Consider the following 27,906-nt stretch of genomic DNA (forward strand, 5'->3'; position numbering starts at 1 on the left):
ATAGAAGATCGGAAAGGAAAGAACGGGAAAGGGGAATTAAATGATATGAAAATGCAGGAATAATGAGATCTAAGACGATGGACTGATATTTGCAAAAGAAAAAGTTGGAGACAATTGATTGATATTTTGCAAATAGTGTATTTACTGTATGGCTTTCAGATTTTCGTAAGATGTTCTGTAATTTCGTGTCCAAATACATTCGATCGTCCTCACTTGTGTTCTTGTTCACTACAGTATCAGCAAGTGTATGGATCTTCATTTCGGTGTTCTACATTTAAAAAAGGTTTTATTAGATAATCGATTTTACGAAGTGATTATCCTTAGAGAATGAAGTTACCTGCATGTTCACTAATTACTAGATAATATCGTTCAACGACATGAAGATCTAAGGTTATATCAGTGTGGTATTATTAGTGTGCAACACTTTATATATGTATTTGAAAGCTAACTTCTATTTGTCTATTTATAGTGTATATTTAAAATAAGGGTGACTCTTCTCATAAGTTATAATTGAACATCCAGCACTATTTCTACCGATAAAACCTGGAAAGAATAAGAAGAAAGATTCTAGAAGAATAGTATGTATTACTTTTATTTCGTTAGTTCTCATCAGCTGCTTACAACTTGTGATATTTAAGGGTCATAATTATATAATTGGTTTAAATTACTGAACATATTCAATAACTCAATGAAAGGTTGACAAGAACCCCTTTCATGTTACCGCCAACTGTACTTATAAATTTACGTGTACCTGCCAAAGCAGCTACATTGATTGAACAGAAAGGAGAGCATATCTAAGACTTTTCTAAATATATTCTAAAAAGACTTGTTTCTGTGTCTTCGATATAACTTCCAAACAAATCCTTTCATATAAGTCATTTCAATCCGTTATTTAATAATGATTTTAAATACCACAGGTTGTCAGCAGCTGACGAGAACCAAACGAAGTAAAATGAATTCATACTATTCTACTAGAATCTTTATACTTACTCTTTTCATAATGGTAAACGGAACTATGTATATATGAGATATTCACATTATAATAAGTTTACAAACTATCATATACAACACTAAAAACTAGTTAAACAGAATAGAATTGAATATGAAAAATGTGCCATAAAATAAAGTACTATGGAAATATGAAGTAACTTTGCCAAAAAAAGTACACAACTACCTTTAAAATTAGAATGAAGATAAAAAGAGAAAAACTGTATTCTGTCATCTTCATAGAACAGCATATTCTATAGACATTTTATGTATAGATAGTAAATTCTTAGTTGAAATGAGATATATACCATAAAAGAAGATATTGAGAAATAAAAAAGTTAAACTATTCAACAATAGTGATAACCATTCTTTTTCCTATATATTCAAAACATAATTTATTCTACCCTAATATACTATGTAATAGCTCCGCCTGGAGTCACTCCGAGGGCTACTGCTGGTTCCAAGACAGAATAAAGGAGGAGAATTAGGCATGGGGTTAGCGACCCCATCCCGTAGAAAAGTAACTCGCTAAAAATACCGCTAACCAGAAAAAGTTATTCAAACCATTTAAAATCTACCTTGAGATTTAGAAGGTTTTCATTTGGAAGAGTTATGACGCCTCATGGTGAAAGCCGAGTTCCTTCGGAAGTCACGAGGCTGATGCCCCTTCTGAAAACCAGAACAATCAATAATTTAAGTACATGAAATGCTCGTACAGTGTGAGAGGTTGGGAGAGTCTTCTAAATTGCCGCAGAAATGAAGACATATCATGTAATAAAATTGTCTAATTGTTAACAGTTTTACAAAAATTCAAAATAAAATAGATTATAATGTAATAATGAATTGTCTAAATGAAACTGGTTAAGTGATCATTTGGAAATCGAATTATTGTACTTTAATGACACATGTAGGTTTTTATTATTATGATATTTTTTTGAATTTGTATTATGGGTTGGTAATGATGCATTTAAATACCACAGGTTGCAAGAAGCTGACGAGAACCAAACGAAGTAAAATGAATTCATACTATTCTGCTAGAATCTTTATACTTACTCTTTTTATAATGATAAATGGAACTATGTATATATGAGATAGAATTTGGCATCTTTGTTTTGTTTTGTTTTAATGTTTTAGAGAATGAAGAGAATACAAGATGAGAATCCTACATGATATTTAATGAAAGAAGATAACATTTAATGAGTTATTTGAATATAAGTTAACTTTATTAGTATTTTTTTCTTTATTATCCTAATTCATTTTCCCCTGAATTATTGAATTTATGGTAAAATGTAATCTTATTATTGTCATATAGTTTTTCTGTTCATGTTTTGATCTGGGCACCCAGACAGTATCATAGCCTACACACGAATCAAGTGATTTATGTGGAACATATGTATTCGGTGCCCCTTTGTATCATAATATATGTGTTTGAATAAATAATAAATAATAATAAACAAATTTATAAACTACTGACAGAGATTTACTTAGGTATGTGTATAGGTTAGACTGGTAATTTGTATTATCTATAATTAAGTAGTAACTTATGAAAAGCCTAATTAAATGATTCAGTAGTTCAACACATGACACCAATCACCAACTAAGAATTATATAAGGTGCTGTTCTGCATATAGAATCCTTCACATACCTGGGAAGCATCATCGATGAACAAGGAGGTTAAGATGCAGACGTAAAGGCGAGGATTGGCAAAGCAAGGGTCGCATTCCTACAATTGAAGAACATATGGAACTCAAAACAACTTTCAACCAATATCAAAGTGAGAATCTTCAATACCAACGTCAAGGCAGTTCTACCGTATGGAGCTGAAACTTGAAGAACTACAACAACCACCCTCAAGAAGGTACAAGTATTCATAAATAGCTCTCTACGCAAGATACTCGACATCCATTGACCGGATACCATCAGCAACAGCGTTCTATGGGAGAGAACAAATCAGCTTCTAGCTGAAGAGGAAATTGGTAAAAGATGACGGTAATGGATAGGACATGCATTGCTCAAATCATCAAACTGAATCATGAGACAAGCCCTAACTTGTAATCGTGAAGGGAAGCGGAAAAGAGGAAGGCCAAAGAACACGGCGTCGGAAAATAGAAGCAGATATGAAAAGGATGAATAACAACTGGAAGGAGCTGGAAAGGATTCCCCAGGACAGGTTTGGATGGAGAATACTTGTTAGTGGCCTATGCTCCTTCACGAGGAGTAATAGGCGTAAGTAAGTAAGTAAGCTATTCTGCATATACATTTTGTGTAAAGGATATAATTCGCTGATTTAAAGACTGAATAAATGATAAATTATCGAAATGGAATTTAGTTTAGATATCTTAGTCTATGTTAATTCGAACAATTTTGTGTTGTTCAAAACCGCTTAATTTTGCCATCGTTGCTTACCTATCCGAAGGACATCAGATCATTAGAAGTCTATTAACTTAAAAGTTTTTGAATTCTCTTAGTTCTTTGAAACTCATTTTGATATAGTTAATGTATGAATAATTCTTAGTAAAAGTGTTATTGGAGGGTCCAAATGTTCGAGTGCTCACGTTGTACGCAGTATAATCAGAATCTAAGCTCTAGATATAACAACTGGATACCGAGTCAACTTATCAGGATGTCATTTACCTTTGACCAAGTTGAAGAAAAACGTTACGAACAGTTACAGATTCGTATTCTTGAAGCTCTAACCCAACAAATGAACCCAAATCAAAAGGGGATTACAGATGATCCGTTCAAATCCCATGTCGACCACATCTTTAATTTCATCCATGAATTTCATTTTTTTGGTTGGCTGGCGTTACATTTGAATCGTGGTTCAAGAAATACAAAGATGTGTTCAAAGTCGACCTAGAAAAATTTGATAATGCCGCAAAGGTCAGAGTACTGCTGCACAAACTTAGCACGGCTGAACATGAACGCTACATTCCTTGACAGTTGTCGATTCGTGCATCATGTTTGGCCACCGTATCGTTATCCCCAGAAATCTTCGACACCAAGTCATTAAGCAGTTCCACAGCGGGCACCCGGCGATAGGCAAAATAAAGTTACTAACTTGGAGCTACGCATTTTGGTCATCAATGGATCGTGATATAAAACAAGAATGCCGAAGTTGTTGGTCCTGTCTAGAGGTCGCAAATAATCCGACTGGAGCTGAACCACAAACATGAACAATACTGGACGGACCTTGACAAAGAATACACGCTGATTTCACCGGTCCAATACAAGGCAGAAATTACTTGGTTGTTGTCGATGCTTTCACAAAATGGCCAGAAGTGTATGACACACAACAAAAAGATTGCCAGGATTGTTTGCTTGTTTCGGGTTTCCAGAGATCTTGGTGACTGACAACGGCACCCAGTTTATGTTATCTGCTTTTAAACGCTTTTGCAGTGAAAATAGCATATCGCATCTACAGTCTCTTCCGTACCATCCTGATAGGACCCGAGAAACATGATAAATGGTAACTTTGAGATCGTTTTATGGACCAATACTAAACGTATTTTTCTATTGTATAATTATTAAGTAACTAAGCTATACATATTCATATTCCTCTTAACATAAACTCTATTTTGACCCATAAATTATTATTATACGTTTTACCATTCTTGAGTTATATCCAGTTTATTAATTACTACCTCCCTCATTCACAGCCACATCTGGCTAATCCTTGTACAAATGTTTTTTTATATTTTATTGGTACGTTGTGGTCTGCTTGATTGGTATATAAACAGAGTATGTTTGAAATACATGATTCAAATCGCAGAGGCTGAGATTGGCGTTCTGGACTTAACTGGCTGGGCTAGGCGGAAGACATGACCAATCAGGACTCTAGGATGCTCATACGGGTTTACGCGTCAATGTTCCTATCGATAAGTCACTGCTCTCTAATCGGCGGTCACAAGTTATAACACATCCTCAGTCGAATGAAAAAACAGAAGGATTACTGAAGAGGATACGATGAAAAGAGCTCTGGTCAGAGGGGGAGGAGAGGGTTTCCCAGAACAAGTAGTTAGTAAATTCCTGATGTCTTACAGGGTTATCCCCAATCCGGAAGTGCCAGAAGGAGAGTAACCATCTGAGTGTATGTTCGAAAGGAAAATTCGGATGGTCACAGTATTTTTCCGCCCAGTAAGACAGATAAACCTACGAACGAGTATCGTACGGTCACTTGCAGTTTCCAAGTGGGTGGAAGGGTACTTGTAAAGTCGTATCAAAATAGTAGGAAGTGGGAACCAGGTATTATAGAACGTCAGATTGGAAACGTACTGTACCTAATCCGAAGAAATGTCGGAACGTGTATAAGACACATTAGTTAAATTTAAAGGGTTGGCCAAAAATTGATCACACAGTGCCGGCTCTCATTTCAAATGCTCAAGGATTCATATCGAGGAAGCCCTAAGGAGAACGAATGTAAAAAAGATAAAAGACAAAAGGGCAAAGTGGCACACCCTTCAAGGTTGATGGACAGCAAGAGGAATGAGGTAACCAAGTTCCAATTGGAACCGAGGAGGCTCTAAGAAGCTCAAATAACGCAGAAGATATTCCATCCAATCATCTTTAGAAGGTATACATCAGAATCTATACGCGTAGCTTCCCTTTTGAACAAATACTAAAACCCCCTGTATTCGGATTAGATGACTATAATAATTATTTCGTTTTTACTGATAAACTATCAATACCTGCTAGTTTTGTACCATATTTGACACTGTTTGGAATAGCATTCCTTTCACTTGTCTTCTGTCTTCTCATTTGCAACTTGGAAAGTTCTACCGTTCGGCTGCTCACGTTGTACGCGGTATAGTAAGAATCTAAGCTGTAGATATAACAGTTATGAGTGGCTAACATGTGATAAAATTACATAATACAGTTGTTTGACAAAATCTCTAATGAAAAGAGTATACTGTCAGGTATTATTTTTATTATAGATAACAGCCATTACAATGTTGAAAACTCTTGTTAAATATATCAAGTTGTTTAATCGCACACGAGAATATCAGACTCCCAAATAATGATCTCATCAAGAAAGCAGTGCTGTGATTACATAAAAATTTGCAAGATAGTTACGAATTTCAATTTTGATACCTGTGCCGTTAAACCCACGAGTGTATGTAGAAGGGAAACACGTTCCTTGAAATAATTACAATAAAATAATTTCAATAGTTGAGGTCATGAGTCAATTGAAGTTAGACCATCATGGAAAACCTGGAAGCACAGGATTAGTTGAAGCTAGACATTAACACCGGTGAATGCGGGCTCACTGGTCTAGTGGTTAAGTGCTCGCAGCGAGACTGATAGGTCCTAGTTTCGTATTTCGCGAGGCGGGATCGTGGATGCGCACTTCTGAGGAGTCCCACAATAGGACGAAACGGCCGTCCAGTGCTTCCAGGTTTTCCATGGTGATCTAGTTTCAATTGACTAATGATCTCAACTAGTGAAATTATTATATTATCCACAAAAACCCTTCTGAAATAAAATAATTTACACGATACAATAGATAGTATGAATAACAACAGGTAAATGTGTTCAAAGTCAAAGATCGAAAAGACAGCTGAGAACATGAATAAAGCAAACACTTACACACATAAACATTCACTGAATGTAAAAAAATACTGAAAATTAAAATTGTTTACTGCATATGATCTAGTAGTATAATGTCACATATGAAAAGATTATCGATTAGGATCGAATGTGGGTCAGACGCATAGATTGAATAATCAACAAAAGAAGTAATCACTCAGTATTTTTGCAAAGAGAGTACCAAGCAATTTCTTATCATACATAATAAATTCCATTTTAAAAGCTTTCTTTTCTATAAACAAAAGCTTAGACAGCCCTATTTAGTTCTATCTGCCTGAACTCACGAAAAAGACTAAACTTACTCAGCTGTCAAAAATTTTGGAATTTAAAATGGCATATCATATTTCAGTTTTCAAATCGACATCATATTATTCAATTATTTACTTTTACCAAGCATCAGGAACCTAATAAATTCAGTTAATTCTCTTGGTATTTGGATTACACCCGGTTGCACAAGCAAGTGGCTATCAGGACTCAGTAGCTAAGTGAACAACGCGATGGCATTTGAAGGGAACAGTACTGGGTTCAAATCCCAGGATGAACATCAACTCTGAGATGCAGATAAATCCAGCTGACGAGTGTTGAATAGGACGAAACGCGCGTCATGGATTCCTCAGCTAGCCACTATCCATCTTTACTCAATTAATTCTGTTAAACGTGATCCAGAATACCAAATCATTCCAACTGATCGTTCGGTACATTTTCAATCTTATTAAAAAATTATATATGCGGTTGTGGTATATATGTTTTGAATACTTCTTTCATAGTGCCATTATTTAAAGAACTGAACAAGATTATTTAAATATAAAACTGCTGAGAAATAAAGATATATAAGTTATCAGTATAGGGTTGCGGAGATTGTTGAGTTTTAATTAAGACCATGGATCAATCAATGTTAAAACATCATTGAAAACTTGGAAGCACTGGGCGGCTGCTTCTTTTTTGGGATGGGACTGCTCAGCAGTACGCTTCCGTGATCCCACACATGGGACCGATGAACGATTAACCTCTAGATCACTGAGTCGTCATTCAACAGTGTTAATGTCTAATTTTAACCACGACGACCATCTTCCATTGTCCAGCAATTTATTTTCCCGATTTTAGCTTATTTTTCAAAGTATTTAGAACGATTATTCTCAAATGATGACGCTGAATTAAATCGAGTTAGTTTGTTGGATTTTATCTCTTATCCAACAGATGTGTATTACAATATGTATTACAAATGTAAACCAGACGGTTTAAAGTCAAATGTTTCACTTCTCACTATTTATTACTAATTTTACAGAAGCTTTATGCAAGTTCAAAAATTCAAATCAACCAATCTCTAAGTTTTAATTTAATTATTAGCTAAATTTGTTGGATGAACTTCTTATCAAACACTATGAACTAAAAAGGTTAGAGTTCCAAATGATCAGCATAATTTGACCTTATTCAACTTTCATTTGTAAATACATTTTCGAAAATAGTTTTATATACATAATCTATTATTATTGTAGTTAGGGGTGGCCAAACCAGAAAGTGGCATCAGTGCTTGAAGTCACTAACTTCTAGTCTGAACCATGTTGGTAGATTCAGACTACTTGGTTGGAGTCCACGCGACTATCGTAACCAATGGTTGGAGACTCTGGGTGACATGGCTCAGAATCGGTCACATTGGCGAAGATGTATATGTAGTGTCAGTTATTATGCCAAGCCCATATACCTTATTCTAGCTTTCGGACATCCCATTTTATTCATTCTACTCAAGCCATACTTTGACCTTGTTATTTATTAGCTTATCAATCTAGACTGTTTTTATATGAGCGTATATGTGTGTGCCCTTCTTATCCCATTAATCACATGTCTGTAGCTTTATTTTGTCTAACTATAAATATTGAGTAACGCTTGACAAAGATGGAGTTGTCTTCCCAGCCATCTTTCATACGTGTCATTTTGCTTTACTGTTTCATTCGCTTCATGTACAAAATATATGTATTCTCCAGTCAATTCTCGTTATTCGACATATTTAATTCCGTTATTGACTAACGCGATTAAAGTCGACGATGATATACGAGAATAGGCGATAGCAAACATCCATACGATCTAAATAGGAATCAGATCCATGGGCTACTAAAATGGTGAGCCCTTCAACGAATATCGTCAATCTAAATGAGGACAAAATGAAACTACGGGCCTCCACTAAATATACACTCCTTGTCCTCCCTTAAACTAAGAGACTAAAATCGCTTCATATCTTTCCTTCTTTACCATGTCCTTACATAAAATCTTTCATTTATATATGACACCATTGAGTTAACTGCTTCCATGAATCCAGTGTTCGTCTTGCTGTACTAATGGGGTGTGTCAACTTGGAACGATGAATGTATGTGTCTGGTCCTACGTTGTAGCTGACAGACTGACTGAACGAAAACACAACTAGGGTCAATCGAATGTATTTGAACACACAAATTGTTTTCACATCAATCACTCTCTATTCTCGTTCTTTATTCTTTGATCTTCTTAATCTTCTGTCACCAGACATTTCACTTTTTGTTGATGATACATACTACTTATATCTGTCGACATCAGTAGCACACACCACATTATGACTATTATTGAATTAGAAGATGAAAGTATTTTATTTTGATCTCATTAGTTGAACATTATTGCGTAATGTGAACATAGATCACAGTACCATTAATAACCTAGAGATATTCATGTATTCTTTTAGTTACCATATTAATTTGTTAATCAATAAAACATGTATACTACCTTTCATTTTTATTTATTACCAACCGTTTAAACAAACCGCTTAAATAAAACATTAATACAGATTTCTTTTAAATGATAACTTTAATTTGAAAACTATTAAGAGAAAATATTGAAGATTTAAAACGTTATTTTTCCGTGATTTTCTTCATGTGAAAAACACTTGTGTACACCATAATATTGTTTTTTCTGTTTTCCTTCTTGTGTATCTCTTCTAGTTCTTATAAAAAGCTGGATCGTCTAGTGTTTGTTCAGAAAGAAAAAAAAACAGATGAGTAAAGTATGACTGCTCTGAGTTACATAGATTAATTCTATGTAAGAAAAATTAAAATTATCTTATAGATTATATCTATGCCGCCTTACCGTATACGCATGCTTGTATGTGTTCAAGAGGACCAAACATTTTAAACTGTATGGTATGAGGATAAACTGTTATTTTAATACTGAATAATTTGCCTACACTCTTTTATAAACGTACCTTCTATGATTGTGTACGTATTTACGAAAATTGCCCGCTTCTTTACCAAAGCACTAATCGTTTAAAACTATCGATATAGTACATAAATGAAATGACTTATTCATTTATATGAAATAATTAGAATAGTAATTATTGTTCCTTCCGTTTCCCCCCCCCATTGATCCTTGACTGCTGGTTGCATCACATAAGTTGTGTACTTGAAACAAATCTGTCTTATTGCTATATTTCACCTTCTGAAGATCAAATAATGTTTAGAGCTATCGTAGTAACACTTATCAAAGTTATTAGTAAACCAAGAATAGAATAAGCTCTCCAGAAGTGAAGATAAGTTTAAATAATATGCATTAGTTTTAGGTTTTCCATGCTCATCTAGTTTACAAAAATTTTGATTTTATTTAATCAAATAAATACTAAAAACAATCTCCTGTAAAATGACTATGAACTAGACACTCATTGAAATGAAAACAATGGTTTTAATAGACTTATCATTGCCATAAATCAGTTAGGAGTTTGTCTTTACAATGTGCTAATATATCTTAGTTTTAAGACTGTTAATAGTTATTATAATTTAATTATACAATAAATTGAAAACGGTTTAAGAGTTTATAGATTAATGAACCAAATCATCCCGGCCATTGTTGCTACCTTGATGTGGTGGTAGGACTTGCCTATCGTGACGAAGCAACCGAGTTACACTGGCTGGAACAACCGTTCCTCAAGGTCCTACCATGTCAGATAGCTCGGTTGAAGAGCGGTAAGACTAAAAGCAACAAACCCAAGGTCCGAAGGCGAAGTCGTACTGCTGACTGTACAGAGGTGTGACAGCAGTAAGGTGTCTCCTTCAGACAACCAGCATGACAGCGATGCTGCCTTCCCACAAGGAGGGGTGGGGTTAGAAAAGGTCGACCCTAAAAGTGCACACCTCACCTTATCCCATGGATATCCGTCTCCGGCGATAAGGTCTCAACAGGTACGGAGCTAACACAGAAATTACTCATAAAAAGGTCGTGTGTGACCGACCTCAAGCAGTTGTTCCTTGAGCACTACGGTCACGCTCTCAGGTCACTAAGACCACCTCTAATCCGATTTCCTTTTTAGGTACCTCCAGAAGAACCCTTCCACGGTGTGGGCAACCAGGAAGTGATAACCGCCCTCATACCTCCAACAGCACTCAAGACAACTGAACCAAATCATTGAGGTTTTATTTGATAAATATTGAGTACTTAACTTTAGAATTATTTACAAATGAGTTATAACAGTAGAGATATTTTATATAAAAACGATTGTTTCCATCAGAAGGGGTCTCGTGGAGATCATAGGAATTTCAGTAGTTGAAATCATGAGTCAATTGAAGCTAAACAACAGGTGAGGAGTCCCACAATAGGACGAAACGGCCGTCCAGTGCTTCCAGGTTTTTCATGGCGGTCTGGTTTCAGTTGACTTATGATCTTAACTATTGGGATTATTTCTATACTTTAACAAGCCAAACAAAAAAGATTCAGTTTAAAACTACTTAGTTAAAATCATTCTTTTATATTATTTGCATAAAATAACAATAGCACATATATATTTGAAAAGAAGGTTTGTAGTGGTTACTGAACTTTCAAGATAAGTTTCACTTTAGAGTAACTCTAGTTAGACAACTAGTTAGATAAGACTAGAAAGAACTGAAGGACTGTTTAGTTCCAATATCAGATTCCTTATCAGTTCAAATCAATTATGACGTCAAAAATTGTTTCAAGTACCTAAAAGCCTCATCTTTAGAAAATTACATCAAGACGATTGTATCAGTTTCAATTAGATTCGGTATGTGTTATAGAAAAACTCATAAATGGATCAACATAATGAAAGATTCAATCTTTAATTGATTCATATAATAATCATTTCATAATGTGTTATAAAGATATTAGTTTGTGAACAACAATATATCTTAATAGACCGACATTCTAACTGTTTATGTTGTCAGGCAGAATTTTAATAGTCCTAGGGTTTATAAACAAAAAGGTACAAGTATTTGCAAATAGGTGTCTATGGAAGATACTAAATGTTTTTTGGCCGGATACCATCAGTAACAGCCTACTGTAAGAGAGAACAAACCAACTTCGAAATGAAGAGAAAATTTGGCAAAGACCTTGGAAGTAAATAGGGTACACATTTAGGAAATCAATAAAATGCATCATTAGGCAAGCGCTATTTTGGAATCCTGAAGGAAAGAGGAAAATAGGAAGGCTAAATAACATACTTCATAGGGAATCGGAATCAGACATTAATATAAAGAATGGCAACTAAAAAAACTGGAAAGGATTACCCAGGACAGGGTTGAATGGAGAATGTTGGTGGTCGGTCTATGCTCCTCCACGAGGAGTAACAGGCGTAAGTAAGTAAGTAAGTAAGTAAGTAAGTAAGTAAGTAAGTAAGTAAGTAAGTAAGTAAGTAAGTAAGTAAGTAAGTAACTTCAAGTGAATTCTTTCAATCCGTACATCGTTTTATATTTTATAGCCGACAAAATAGCATGTAATACATTTTAAACTTACTAATGATAAAGGAACTATTAATAAATTATATGATGAAGAATAACGTAAATTACTTGACTTCCGAACTTGTTTAGGTAATTTTATTGAAACCTCTTCACCAATTTTTTTGCCTATTATTATAAGAAAGATAAATAGTTTTATATTAAAATAGATAATATAGGAGAAATTGTAAACCTTTTTTTCTCATTTACCTTGTCCCTGAAAAACATTATTACATAATATATTGTATTAAGATCTGTTAATTGCAATTTACCAAAGCTGGCTGTCCCGTGCTTTCTGGTTTTCGATGGTGGTCTAGCATCAATTGACTTATGAATTCAGTTTTTAAATTACTACAATCTCCACGAAATCCCCCTTCTGATTGTATTCATCATATGCTCACTAGTGACTGTTTCCAAGAGTTATTACCTGAAGTTCTAGTGAGAAGCCGTGACCAGTGAATTTCGATCGGGTTTGTTGTGAGATTGTAATTCACTGAAGACGATGGTAAACGGTGGCGCAATTTCGTGGATCGGCTGAAGTTAGACATTAACGCTGTTGGATGCCGGATCAGTGGTCTAGACGTTAAGTGTTTGCTGAAGAGACCGTTAAGTGCTGGGTTCAAATCCCGCAAGGTGAGATCGTGGATGCGCACAGACTAGGAGCCCCATACTAGTATGAGACGGCCCTCCAGTGCTTCCAGGTTTCCCATCTTGATCTAGCTTCAATTGGCTCATGAATTTAACTATTAAATTGCCTATTGATAACTTTTAGTAATGACAAACTAAATTGTAATAAATATTCAATTAACAAAATAAAACCTTTTGGTTTGTAAATAGTGTAAAAATTACCTTTCTTTTTGCGTCCAATTCTGATTTCTCTTTGAAAGTCTCGTTCATACTCTAGTGAAAATAAAATTTACATAAGCAATAATAAAAAAAATCGACAAGCCTATAATTTATAGACAAATCAATCACGTATAAAATAACAGGTCTCGGATTTTGGTGCGAAATTCACTCATCCATTTGGATAAATAGAGTTTTGACATCATAGCTGATGTCAGTTTGTAATGAAAACCATAAATCTAATTACTAGCCTTAACCATCAACTGTAAATCATAATTCTAATTCCTCACACAAATTTATAACCCTCATTTGGTTCTGGTTAATAAGTGAATACTCTCAATGTCACTTTAGCATCACTCAAAGGTCGTCCATAATTTATATTCTCGCCAAAATATCAGTATAATCTGGTGGTACTTAATAAAATGTAGAACTAACTAAGCATAATTTCTTGTTGGAAGATAGTATGTACTTTTACAGTTCTAACTCTATTTGTATAAAGGCATAGCTCAGAAGAAAGATTTAGGTGTTATTATATTATTCATAATTTTTTCTGATTAGCGTTTTTCTAGCGAGTTGGTTTTCTACGGGACGGGGTCGCTAACCCTATACTCAACCCTCCTCCCTTATCCAGGCTTGGGACCAGCAGTAGCCCCAGAGAGGCTCCAGGCCTATGCTCTATTGAGAGTAGCAGGCGTAAACAAAACATTAAACAAACATATTATTCATAATCAGTGTTCGAATAGGGAAATTTCCATCGACCATTTTTTTAGATTATCATCAGTGTTTCCTTCAAAAATAAATGAGCTATTTTATTTACGTCACTTGTAACTAAAATGTGATAATTTTAGTAGTTAATACCTTTCGCAACCTATTTATTCTAATCTCCATTATGAACTACGACCAAGGGTTATTACCTGAAGTTCTAGTGAGAAGCCGTGACTAGTCGATTTCGATCGGGTCTGTTGTGAGATAGTAACTCACTGAAGACAATGGTAGACGGTGGCGCAATTTCGTGGATTGGCTGTAGAGTAATGTGTTCTTTTGTGAATCAACGGATATATTTTCTTTATATTCATTCTGTTTTTAATATTTTAGCATAGATTGTTTTCAGTAGAATTCATATATTTGTCTATATACATTGATTATTATATTCAACGTTGTATCATGAAGCTTTTTGATGTATTCACTCATTAATGTTTATGTGTGTATCATACTTAAGTAAATTTCAAAAATATTTCATTGCTCACCTGGACCTTCATCATCATCTTCTTCTTTAGGCTTTTTAGTATGTTTCTCCTGTATTGGTTTCTCATCCTCTTCATCTTCTTCCTTTTCTAAATTAAAAATAATCATAATTATATATATAGTGTTGTTCATTGTTTAAAGTAATCCACAATTTCAATCGTTGTGATCATGAGTCAATTGAAGTTAGACCACCATGGAAAACCTGGAAGCATGGTGGTCTAGCTTCAATTGACTCATGATCTCAACTATTGAAATCACTACAGTCTCCACAAAACCCCTTCTGATACCAGTCCATAGTTGCTTATTTTTCGTATAAATGAAATGTTTCTTTAATTTGTGATCATTGCTGTCACCAGACAGCGTTAGTGTTTTACTTCAGAAGTTTTCGTATCTAGTGAATAGCACAAAAATCTAAGTTATTATATGTTCGACAAGTTTATTTATGTCTTAATAAACTAAATGTGTATCAGCTCAAAAAGTTATCATATTGAATGGAAAATTATTTTGGTACATCTAATGCAAATAACTCAATTTTATTTTAATTAAGATCATCAATTTTCTTTTTTGAATGATTACAATGTGGTATATGCTACTGATCTCGACAGATATAAGTAGTATGTATCATCACTCGAAAGTGAAATGCCTCGAGGCACAATGTTAAGAAGATCGATGAAAGTAGAATGAGAACATAGAGTGATTGGCGTGGAAACGAGGGTACAATGAAGTCTGAGACGATTGATTGAAATTTTGCAAATGAAGTATATACTGTATGGCTTTCAGATTTTACTAATATTTCCTGTAACTTGTGTGTTCAAATACATTGGATTGATCCCACTTGTTTTCTCGTTCACTACAACAACATAGGTCTTGTTATCAACTTCTTATTGCCATAGACTATTATGACATTCATTTAACTAACAAACAAAATTTCTATTATCAGTTTAGGTGTTGTGGAGATTGTTAAGTTTTTGATTGAAATCATGAGTCAGTTGAAGCTAAATCCCCATGGAAAACCTGGAATCATTGTACAGCCGTTTCGTCCTAGTACGGAACTCGTCAGAAGTGCGCATCCACGGTCGCTCACCCCGCGAGATTCGAACCCAGAACCTATCAGTCTCGCGTCAGGCGTTTAACTAACTAGACCACTGAGCCGAAATGTCTTACCTCAGCCAATCCACGAAGTTGCGCGACCATCTTCCATTGTACCGAGATAGACCCCTGTTTCTACCCTACACGGATTAGCACCACGGGTCATGGCTTCTCACCAGGAGTCCCTTAATGGGACGAAACGGCCGTCCAGTGCTTCCAGGTTTTCCATGGTGGTTAAGCTTCAATCGACTCACGATTTCAATCAAAAATTTCTATTCCCTGATCTGTTATATTAATTATGTTAATTAAATATGTTTAACTTAAAGCATATACAAGACAAAAGATGATTCCATAAAGAAAGACATCAAATATGTCTTATTGTTATTGAGAAATAAATTGACGAATAAATACATAGCCAAATGAACACAGTAACTTAACAATAATCAAAAATGATATAGTTCATTACAAAGAATTATTCACATTCAATAGATATTTTCATATTTGTGGCAAACTTTCAACAACTAGATTATTACACAATCAATCATAAAGATAATCGATTGTTGAAGAAAGCAATACAAAATTGTAACTGGGTAATTTGTTAATTAAATGATCACATAACAATGATCAAATATTATTACTGTTGAAGTCATCTATTGTTATAATTTAGTTGATTTTATAAGTCATAAATCTTTTCGATATATACTTATTAATTTCATTTACCTGGTGTCGTTCTTGTAACTCTTCTATCAACTTTAACTTCTGCTCTTGACTTTCGAGTTGTTTCTTCTGGAAACATTGAAACAAACAATTATATTTTCAATTAATTCTTTCTAGTTATTACTTTAATATATATATATATATATATATATATATATATATATATATATTAATTGAAAAGATCATGAGTTCATTTAAACTAAACCACCATGGAAAACCTAGACGGCCGTTTCTTCTCAGTTAGGGACTCCTCATCAGTGCTCATCTATGATCTCGCCTTTCGAGATTCAAGCATATCGGTCTCGCGTGCGAACGCTTAACCCCCCACTAATTTATTTAATAAGACTTGAGGCTTGATAGTTGTAATAATATCTAGTGATCAGTTAATATTTGTAACTAGATTGGTGTTATTATAATGTCAAGCATACTTGTAATGCAGAAAAATGTTTCAACTGCAATCATTAACAAACATGTTCCCAAGGGATAATTTTCTTGAAATAACGATGAAATACATCAAAACTGAATGAATCTTAGCTGAAAAACACCTCGAACGATTAGAATATTTCAGATCAAGATTTCTTTTATCTATAGTAAGTTGTGTACTACTTTACATACTGAGATGAGTGTAAAATAAGAAACTTCCAAATTTTTGATAGATGTAAAAGTATTCAGAAGCAAAATGCGAGAATTTGAATTCTCTTATCATTTAGAGTGTATTTTAGGTTAAATAGGTTATGCTTCCATATAAAGACGAAACTTCTCAGTCATAAGACATAAACTACAAACAATATTCAGATATATTTGTCTTTTCATGACTTCAAATAAACAAATACATTTTATGAACCCTAGAACGATTCAACTTATTGGAAACCTGTTCATGTAATATTTTGTATGAGATCTTAAAATACATCAGACAAAAAAGATTTATTCAGGACTAAAATGATATTGCTTCTGAATAGTTCATCGAAAAATATATCAAAACAAATCTGTTTCATAAACAAAGATGGATATTGGGTAGCAATGGGATCCAGGAAGCGATTTTCATCCTATTCAAGGCTCGTCAGCTGGATGTACTTGCATTTCAGAGTTGATGTTCACTCTGGGACTCAAACTCAGTAACGTTCGCTTCAAACACCATCAAATTTTCCATTTATCTACTGAATCTGTTTCAAAATATGACAATATCATGAAAATTTCCCATCACTTGTTTAATTATCAAGACTTTAGGTTGAAACTTTTCAATGTATCAGTTCTCTTCAAAGTTTTCAATAAAATTCAGGCAAATAATGATATTTTACTAGCTATTAACTTAAAAAATCAACAGGAGAGTGCTGGTTGGCGGCCTATGCTCCTTCACGAGGAGTAACAGGCGTAACTAAGTAATTTTAATTAAATATTTTGATTTGCCGAACCAATAGTAATTGAAAAACTCAAATCTGATTTATGTATCCACATAAAGAGATAATAACCAACTTATCATTACTTTGATAAATTCACAGCTTGGACTAATATCACCAGAAACCATTACCTTTTTTGTTATTATCATTATTATTATTTTATTATCAGTGTGAGGTTGTAGAAATAGTTGATTCCTTAATTCAGATCATGAATCGACCAATATTAGAGCACCATTGAAAACCTTGAAGAAGTGGATAGTCGTTTCGTCCTAGTACGAGACTCTTCAGCAGTGCGTAATTAATTAGTAGATATTTTGTTATGAAGTCTTTGCCAAACTAATTCTTGTACACCGAAATCATCGGTTTCTTCAATTAATTCAATTCTTTGATCTTAGATAAACTTTTTAAATTTTGTATAACTACTATGTTACACTTCAGTTTCGAATTCTAGTTAGTTTCCTCATCATTTTTTTATATCTTCTATATCTATATTTAAATGATATGAAACTTATGTAAACTTTTATCAACCTTTTTTCTCCTCACACATTCATCTTATTTGTTCTTGAACTTTATTTAATTTTTACCTCAACCCTCATATTTTGTGGATTCTATCTTCAAGTGACCTTACACTTACTCGTGTACAGATATGTATGTTCAACCAGGTCTGTTGGGAGATAACAACTCATTGAAGACAGTGGTGTACGGTGGCGCAACTTCGTGGATTGGTTGAAATTAGACATTAACACCGTTGGATGCCGGCTCAGTGGTATAGTGGTTAAGTGCTTGCGCGCGAAGCCAGTAGATCCTGGGTTCGAAACCCGCGTGGTGCGGGATCGTGGATGCGAGCTGCTGAGGAGTCCCATGCTAGGACGGAACGGCCGTCCAGTGCTTCCAGGTTTTCCATGGTGGTCTAGCTTCAGTCGACTCATGATTTCAACCTGTGAGTTATGTATATAGTCATTATTTATAATCTTCATTATTCTAATATAATTCATCATCAATGTTGATTGCTTCATATCATATGATTATCTCGATGTTACAATTTAGTATACATATATATGGTTGTGATCAACTAATGGTAAACCATTATGTAAAGGCAAGCAACTGTATCAAAATTGTACGATATTTTTTATACATATAGGACGTACCTGTCGGAGGCACTGTAAAGAAATTTAGTTAACGCAAGAAAAAAAACGATATTATCTTAACAAAGAAGGTATTTCTACAAGTTTATGTCATTAAAACAATTGAACTCAGTAATGGCCAATACTTGACAGCTATAATGAAAAATTGTGTTTTCCTATTAATATACTTATTTCCACAAACAATTGAAGGGCGGTAATATAATATGGACATACAAATATATATGGTGATTATGTACAGTCATAATAAATTACAATCACTTGAATACTATTATATTCTAGTGAAGATTAAATTGCAGTTAACTTTTGAAACCTAGTAATGGACTAATATTATCTATATATTTTTATTGTATAACTCGATTATGCACATCTATATTCCTCTTATTATAAGCTTCATTTCGACTTACAGACTATTATTAGACGACTTATTGTTCCTAAATTATGTTTAGTTTATTGATTACAGTTTCTTACATTCATAGCCACTATTTGCACAAATTTTATTTCCTATATTATGGTGTGATGTGGTCTATTTGGCTGGTATATAAACTAATTATGTTTGAAATAGATGATTCGCATAGTGGAAGATGTTATTGCCGTTCTGAACTCAACTGGAAAAGCTAGGAGAATAAAAGGACCAATAAGGATGACAAGTTGTTCATACAAGTCGAAAGTCATTGGTTTGGCACAGTATTAATATTGTATAAGTGACATTTCGATTAGCGAATAAATCAGGTGATAATTAACCAGACTTAAAGTCATAACCAATATCATCAACTTTATGATTAAAACTTTCACTGAAATTAAAAATAATGTTCCTCATTGATATTTGCCACACTTTTCTAAGCTTTACTATTTGTTAATTATTTTTAATTTCATCCCTTGAATGTCTAAATTCTAACGTTCAAACTCTAGCGAATGAAGGAAAATTCTATTCTATAAATACTTGCTCATGAACTATGTAAATAATTTATAAATTTTAATAGTTGAATTCACGAGTCAATTGAAGCTAGACCACAATGGAAAACCTGAAAGCACTGGACGGTCGTTTCATTCTAGTATGGGACTCCTAGGCTGTGCTCATCCACGGTCCTATCTCGGGAGACTCGAACCCAGGCCCTAGCAGTCCTGATTATAATCATCATATGTTCACTAGTGAATGGCTTCAAGAGGTATTTACTGGAGTTCTAGTAAGAAACAGTGGCCAGTGAAGTTCAACTGGGTCTGTTGTGAGATAGTAACTCACTGAAGACAATGGTGGAGATTGATAGGTTCCGGATTCGAATCTTGCGACGCGGTAAGGTGAGTTCTCACTATTGAGAAGTCGCAAACTAAGATGAAACGGTGGTCCAGTGCTTCTAGGTTTTCCATGGTGATCAAGCTCTGACTGACTCATGAATTTAACTATTAAAATTATTATAATATCCGCAAAATCCCCTCTGATTATAATTTATAAATTACTAAGTACGTAATTAAGCTGAATCGGGGGAAATGGTAATCAAATGATTGGAGATTAAAAAATCAGATTAATTAATGGAGTTTATGATTGGTGATGAATGTTAATCATTCCATTTTAAAGAAAGTATCCATACGAAAGTGTATTTTTTAATTAAAGAGGTTTTGTAAGGACATATTTTACATATTACGTAATGTATAAAAGAAAAATATTATTTACTCAGTTGGACAGTAATAGGACTTACCTTTACGTGGTGCTTTAGTAATTTTTATAGTACGTGGTATTATGGTTTCTTCACTCTCGATTTCTGTAAAAACTTCCCATCCTTTTTCTAAAATAACGGAAAATAAATTAAGACATCGATTAGTTTCATCCAACCATATACTGGTAATTCTGTATGATTATCCTGTACCATCATGTTAACCTTTGAAATGATTTGATTCATGTAAAATAGTAGTAAATACTGATAGATATATGATAAATATCATCCTAGTTATTAAAAGATCAGAGTTGACTATCATAGAGTGGCTATACTCAAATATATGGACATTTGGACTTTGATGAAATGATAGCACGTCATCTGAAGTAGGACTTGAAATTATTGAGTGTGATTACGTATAAAACTGTAAAATGATACTAAAGAAAATTCCTCAAGTAACCATTTAAGTCCTAAACGTTAATGGAAAGATTCAAACAACCAAAACAGAATGAATAAAAACTTCACCCCATTACACAAGCTAGTGACTAACTGGACTCGGTAGCTAAGTGGATGACATACTGGCTTTTGGAGTGAACGTTAATGGGTTTGAATCCTGGAGTGAACATCAGTTCTAAGATGCAGGTGCATACAGCCGATGAGTCATAAGTAGGACGAAACGCACGTCATGTATTCTACTGCTAGCCACCATTTATTTCTGCTTACATTGTTCTTTATATTTTGACAGTTCTCCAATTAATGTTTATTTGTGATGAAAATTAACCTTATGTTGTAGATGATTACTTTCTAATACTAGCTAGATTACGAGAAAAAGAACGTAGAACTATTTGAGCAATATGAAAACAAACATATCAATTTATTACATTTCACCTTGAGGTACTGTGAACTGCATTGTTCTTTCTTGTTTGCCTCCAGTTCCAGAAATATTGTACTCTTTTATTGTATTCCAGTCACTCCAATCTATTTAATTCAGAATATATCTGGTGAAATTCATTTTACCCGTCTCTTCTTCCACAAATGAACTATTTTCGTCACCACCACTTTTAACCTTTAGCCTACCTTTATCGCAAACATAAATAATAAAATATTAAGTAAATGTTGCAGTTTATATTTCATAAATAGTTTTATGTATATGACATTGTTGATTAACGATAACAATCAAATCTATTATACAACTCGTTATGATAATTAACATTAAAGAGTATAAATTAAGAATGGCGTGGTGAATGTTATGTATGCTTATCGACATAAATAGTGTGTAACAATAATCGGAAGTGAAAAACTTGGCAGCAGTAGGCTATGAAGGTTGACTTGATAACAACAGGATCGGAATTCGAAAGAATCATACAGAATGTGAAAGACAAGTGATATGAATTTGAAAATGAAGTATTTTAGTGTATAGTTCCCATATTTTACCAAGATATTCTGTTTTTTCGTGTTAAAATGCATTGGTTATCCCCCACTTGTGTTCCCGTTCAAAACAGTACTGGTGTGGTGTATGCTACTTATATTGACAGATATAAGTAGTATGTACCACTAATTACAAGTGAAAAGTCTGACAGCAGACGATTAAGAAGATCGTATTAAGGACAACAGGAATGTAAACAGGATGTAACTGTAATAATAAAAAGAATGGAGGAACGATAAAGTTAGTAAGAGACAATTGGTAGATCATGTGCAAATGAAGTTTTTAATGTACGGTCTTCATATTTTAGCAAGACATTCTGTTCGAAAATGTTGGTCTTTATTTTCTACTAACATTTTACCGATCATTGTATAAGTGTAAGGTTTTAAAGTCACATTCAAAGTTGATCGATCACTTCAGATTGAATGCAGTACTGGGAAAATTATATCATCGTTTAAATGTGCTATTGTATAATGGTTGATTGAACTGTTGTATGATTTTACTTCGTAATTTGTTTAAAGATAATAACGATGGAGTAATCTGAAAGTAGATGATAATCCTTAGAGTAAATAAATTCTAGCTTTTATCTCAAATTTCTTTAATCAAATATTTTATTTGTATATTCAAAATCTTTAAAATATTCTAACAGTAAATCCAATCAATAATACTTTACTTGATATGAACACCAGATTGAAGTCTATCATCGTTTAACCCTGATAACAGCAGATGACGATAGTTTTATAGAAAACTAATAGTAGCTTTAAATTCACATAGTATTGTTTACTTGAATCGTCTCATTCATATTTGGCACTGCAATTGATCAGTCTGTTATTAGCATATGTGCATACTCTGTGTATTGCTTCGATATTGGCTATCAGGACTCAGTAGCTAAATGGATAAGGTGATAGCGTTTGAAATGAACGGCACTGGGTTCGAGTCCCAGAGTGAACATCAACCCTGAGCTGTAGGCACACCTAGTTGACGAGTCTCAAATAGGATGAAATGCGCGTCTTGGATTCCACTGCTAGCCACTATTCCTCTTTGCTTATAACAGTAGCGAGTGAAATAGAATGACATTTTTAGTTTAAGTATGGATTAAAAACTTGTGAACAATCGGTTATTTTAGTCAAAAGAATATATTACAAATGGAAAATAGAACATAAAAGATATTTTTATCAAATTTCTTACCTGCAGTAACATAAAGATCAGAATTCAAAAGTGTATAAATAAGGCATATCCATAGTAACCACTGGAATAAGTTGTAGATAGTATGCATTATTATCAAATGAATACCAAAAATGCTTTTTTTGCTACTTATTCACCATGGTTTATATACCATGATTTTCTTTTCTATTAATTGACTGTCAAATCGATTCCCTGTTGATCGAATGTGTTGGCAGTTAAGTTTTAGAAACAGTTTAACCTTATGTATAAGCATTGAAAGCTGTCCATATAGTTCTGTCATTTTGTAAATTATATTAATTTATCAACTTTTGACCATTTAGTCGATTTGACGATTGATTAAAAGAATTATACATTATTATGTCATTCCATGCATGGTGACTACATTATCCTAAAAGCATTGGAGTAATTTTCACCGTTATTTTTTGTTGTTGTTGGTAATTTGGATTGTACTATTCAACAAATCTATTTAGGGAAATAGTCAGTTCTAGTCATTAAATGAGAAGTATTCATAAGCATAGTTATTCTTAATGTTCAGTGGAGATTGTCATATAATACACAATCAAGTATTCATAGATCATGAATGCTTAAGCATTCAACTATCGCAAAAAGCACGGTAAATATTCGATCACTTATGTTATATTACCAACTTCTGTCACTTTGGTGTTGTCATTTTCGATTGACAATGATGAAGAAAGACCATTTAATGAAGTACTTTGACTTTATAACTAGAAGTTTCCACTAAGATTTCTTAGTGAACGAATTTGAAGCTGGGTACTGATAGCTACAATAATATAATAGTTATTTTTTAAAGGATTATTCATTTGTGAACAATTCTTCTAGCTGACTTATCAATATATTTCAAGCTTAACTCCTAACAACAAACAAAAGTGTTATTACCCCACTTCACTGATGTTGGAAACCATATAGGATATAAAAATCATAGTGTATAAATAATTCAGAGTTATTACTTCTTTTCAAATATCAACTGTCACTGTTTAACATCAAGAAAGAATAAGATTTATGAATATTTCAAAACTGATCCTCCAGTGAGTTTGTTAGTTCGATGTAATTACAATGTAATAAAACAAAATTGTGATCCTTCAGCTTGAGTTAATAAGTCACCGCTTCATTTGACATCAAAAGATATCTTATTCTGGTTTGATATCGATCTCTCATCCTTCTGATCTTTCTGTAACTTGTTAATATATCCAATGTTTCACTCTGGAATATGACTTCAACATTTAAAGTTCCGATACATTACTTTGTTTAAAGAATCAAACTTATTTATTTATTTCTTTTCGTAAGTAAATGGGAACATCTATCTTATCTTGATGTTATGAAATAACGTTAACGAACACTGTAGCGTAAAATGAATTCTTATTGTTACGTCCTACGATCTGTCGACCCAATAACATACAGGAGGGAACTTGTCTCAATCTAAGCTATGATCTTGACACAGTAGGCTTACTAGCTTGATATGATGGCTAGAAATGAGTGAGTTCGAATTGAGACTACCGTCCTGAGCAGAGAGATGAAAATTATCACCTGATTAATTGACAAGTGATAGAGAGAAAAAAGATGGGTCAACTAGAACAAATACTATTTATCTCACGGTTATTTTTGTATCAAAAATCTTCTCGTTCCGTTTTGTCCAATGAATCGATTAGTTTCAAAATGGTAATTACCAGTTATCATTTTCTGAAATGTGATATAAAATGTAAATACTCCTAGAGTGATCACCTGTTCTCCAAACTACGAAAGTAATTGACTTATCAAGTACTAGCTATCAGAAATAATGAAAGGGCGACATTATTCCATTAAGCGGTTCGTGATTCTTATTTTCATAAACACCAGGAGGATGCCTCAAACACCGTTGACGATATCCGCGGCACCTGAGCTTAATATCAAAGCCCTCACTTCTACAGATGAAGAAATGGCAAGAATCCAACTGGACCTTCGGTCTTGTGCGCGAACGTTTAACCTCCAGTCTAGGACGAAACAGCCGTCCACTGTCTTCAGGTTTTCAATGATGGTCTAATATTGATTCATTCATAATATCAACTAATCACTTGATCAAGTTACTCATCAGTAAACTGCATGGCATATAATAGACAGTAATGAATAAGCGAACACTAATTTCTCCTATTTCAAATAATGAAAATGTTTCGTTTTCATTATGAAATTAAGCTGAAAAATTAAGATAATGATTCAGTCTTACTGCATACTTATAAAACACTTACTATTGACATTACGTGAAATAAATCTAACCATACACTTCACAAGCGCAATCACAGATTCACACTATTACATATACAGATAAGTTTTCTTATCATAATTATATGCTAGTCAACTATTTAAATTAGACAATATATAGTTGAAAACTACTTATTTAACTATGGACTACTATACTCATGAATACAATATTTCATTCATTGTCGAAACCTTTTCAAAGCGAAACGAAACACATCCATTTTATTGAAAATTACCATTTGCAAGTAACCCCTATAGATAAATATTCTTTGGTTCTTTCTCTTAAATTATTATTCATTTACAAAAGTGTAAACTGTTATTCATTCACCGTTCTTTGACGTTAAACGTGGTCTTGTAACAGTGATTTCTTCATATGTTTACACACATACAAAGACCATTACTAGCTCAAATGATGTGTTAAAATAATACATGGAAACGCTAAAATGGAAATCTGATTTCTTTTTATTTATAGTATGGTATAGTATAGTACGATAGTCTAATAGAATTGATGTGCCTTTTATTCAGAAGTTACAATTCGATATCAAAACACGGATAGAACAGTCTGACAGAAGTTTGTTGTAAACTAGAATTCAAATGTGAAAATGCAAATTTTGACGTCCAGTCAAGCAAACGTATGCTACTTTGATTTCACCTAATCAGATTACAGTGATGCATAATTTACAAGCACAATTTACAAATTATTATAGACAAAAATATGTTTGTTAATTATTACATGGGTTCACACTTTCGAAAACAAGTTAACCAATTACTTATTTTTAAATAATTAAATAATTAGTATCAGAAGGGGGTTTTTGGGAATATTGTAGTAGTTGAGATCATGAGTCAATTAAAGCTAGACCACCATGTGAAACCTGGAAGCACTGGACGGCTGTTTCGTTCTACTGCTCACTGCTAAGGAGTCCCACAATAGGATGAAACGGCATTCCAGGGCTTCCAGGTTTCCACGATGGTCTAGCTTTAATGGGCTCATGATCTGAACTATTAAAATTAAATAATTATAAACTGAATGGAATTCTTCAATTGGACACACAACCAAAATAAAGATGTAAACAATGACAGGTTAAAAGACAATCTGTAACCAATCTACATCGAGGTCTATAGAACAAGCTGTGAGCCATATGTGGAGAAATTGTGCTGATGGTTTCGTTCAGAATAACGATGAAAAATCCACGATCAAACCTTCCTGCTCAAAGAACAAAACTCCATCGAAATCCTTTTAAATCTACATTTCAGTATTATCTTAAAACAACCGCTAATATTGAATTCTATGAAATTATTTTTCTTCACAATACATACATAATTTATTTCAGCCTGGAGCGTCTCCGGGGCTACTGCCGGTTCTAAGCCCGGATAAAAGAGGAGGGTTGAGGATAGAGAAAGCGATTCCATCCCATAGAAAACTAACTCGCTAAAAGAACGCTAATCAGAAAGATAATTTTCAAGTATTTAGTACTATTATTTTACACACATAACTTCCAATTCCACTTGGTAGTATAATTAAACGAAAAAGATGGTTTACACAGAAGATATACGCAGATCGGTTATTAATTACAAAAACAATAAATATATATCTATTATAACAGTGACAAAATCATAATACCAATATTGTTTTTAATAGTACAGTTAACTATTGATCATAATGATATGATAAACTAAAAACAGTTGGATAATATGGTTGAATTTCAAACACTTTTGAAGTTTTAGTTAAAATAACACAGTTGATAATGGTGAAAACAATAGGATTTACATAAATGAATGATGGATAAGTGTGAATATTAAAGATAAAGTATGTATGATGAATATTTAAAACGATATCAGTCAAAAACGGTGGTGTGGTTGTGGTACGGTGTTCCAGCCATTTAAGGTTGGTAAAGCCTTATCTGGTAAAGTTGGTGTGATTTATCTGGAATTGGACTCAATATTGTCAAGGCTCATAAACCCACCGCGTGGATGTGATTGGTTGAAGATATCGTTAACCCTGTGTCCTGGCACACAGCCACCATATGGGAAGTAGGGTATTGTCAGAAGATATACTTACCCTGGACTAGTATAGGCTGTATGCATACCGGTAATACACAAGTTTTCACCCATGTATCCCATGGAATACACATAGTTATATTCGCACATCTGGAAGGGTAAATGGTCACCTTTCCCTTAGAAACGTGTTTTCCACCACAGACTACCACGTACACATTATAAGCATATCACTAGTACTAAGACTTTTGCCACAACACTTCATGACGCACACATAAGCATAGGCAGTCTTTTGGGGAGATTGGTAGTTACCTCTTCCTAGTGTTTGCTACCATATTATGTCTTCAACTTGAAAAATTAGGCCGCTGATTTTGTTAGACATAATGCAGACACTTTTTCGGCTAACGTTTCTTTTTGCGAGGCCACGAGCGCACCCATTACATATACCTCAATATATGAAATACATAAGCAGAGACTCATGCAATTTGTCCACATTATCATATACATCGGGCATCCCGCAAGAGTTAGTGAGCCTCAAGTTATAACTCAATTAATCCAGTTTTTATAACAGAGTGGTGAATTAATCGAATCATCATAGACCGTCCAAGTTAGCTAGCAAGGTTTTCCCTACTACTCAGCAGTGCCGCGAAGAGG

At 33.7% G+C, this 27,906-nt stretch overlaps 1 protein-coding gene across 1 annotated transcript; it reads right to left on the reverse strand.

Annotated features, from left to right (window-relative positions):
• Positions 1-463: 463 nt before the first annotated feature.
• Positions 464-27,389, reverse strand: MS3_00005716 (uncharacterized protein; the record flags this gene model as incomplete). The annotated part of the gene is made up of 8 exons (XM_035730241.1): positions 464-543; positions 2,041-2,149; positions 2,633-2,710; positions 12,334-12,443; positions 14,405-14,491; positions 16,212-16,277; positions 20,445-20,531; positions 27,317-27,389. The coding sequence occupies 8 exons, from the start codon at positions 27,387-27,389 to the stop codon at positions 464-466; spliced, it is 690 nt and encodes a 229-aa protein (XP_035586732.1).
• Positions 27,390-27,906: the final 517 nt, after the last annotated feature.

Source organism: Schistosoma haematobium, chromosome 3, assembly GCF_000699445.3.
Source record: "Schistosoma haematobium chromosome 3, whole genome shotgun sequence".
NCBI classification, from domain to species: Eukaryota; Metazoa; Platyhelminthes; class Trematoda; order Strigeidida; family Schistosomatidae; genus Schistosoma; species Schistosoma haematobium.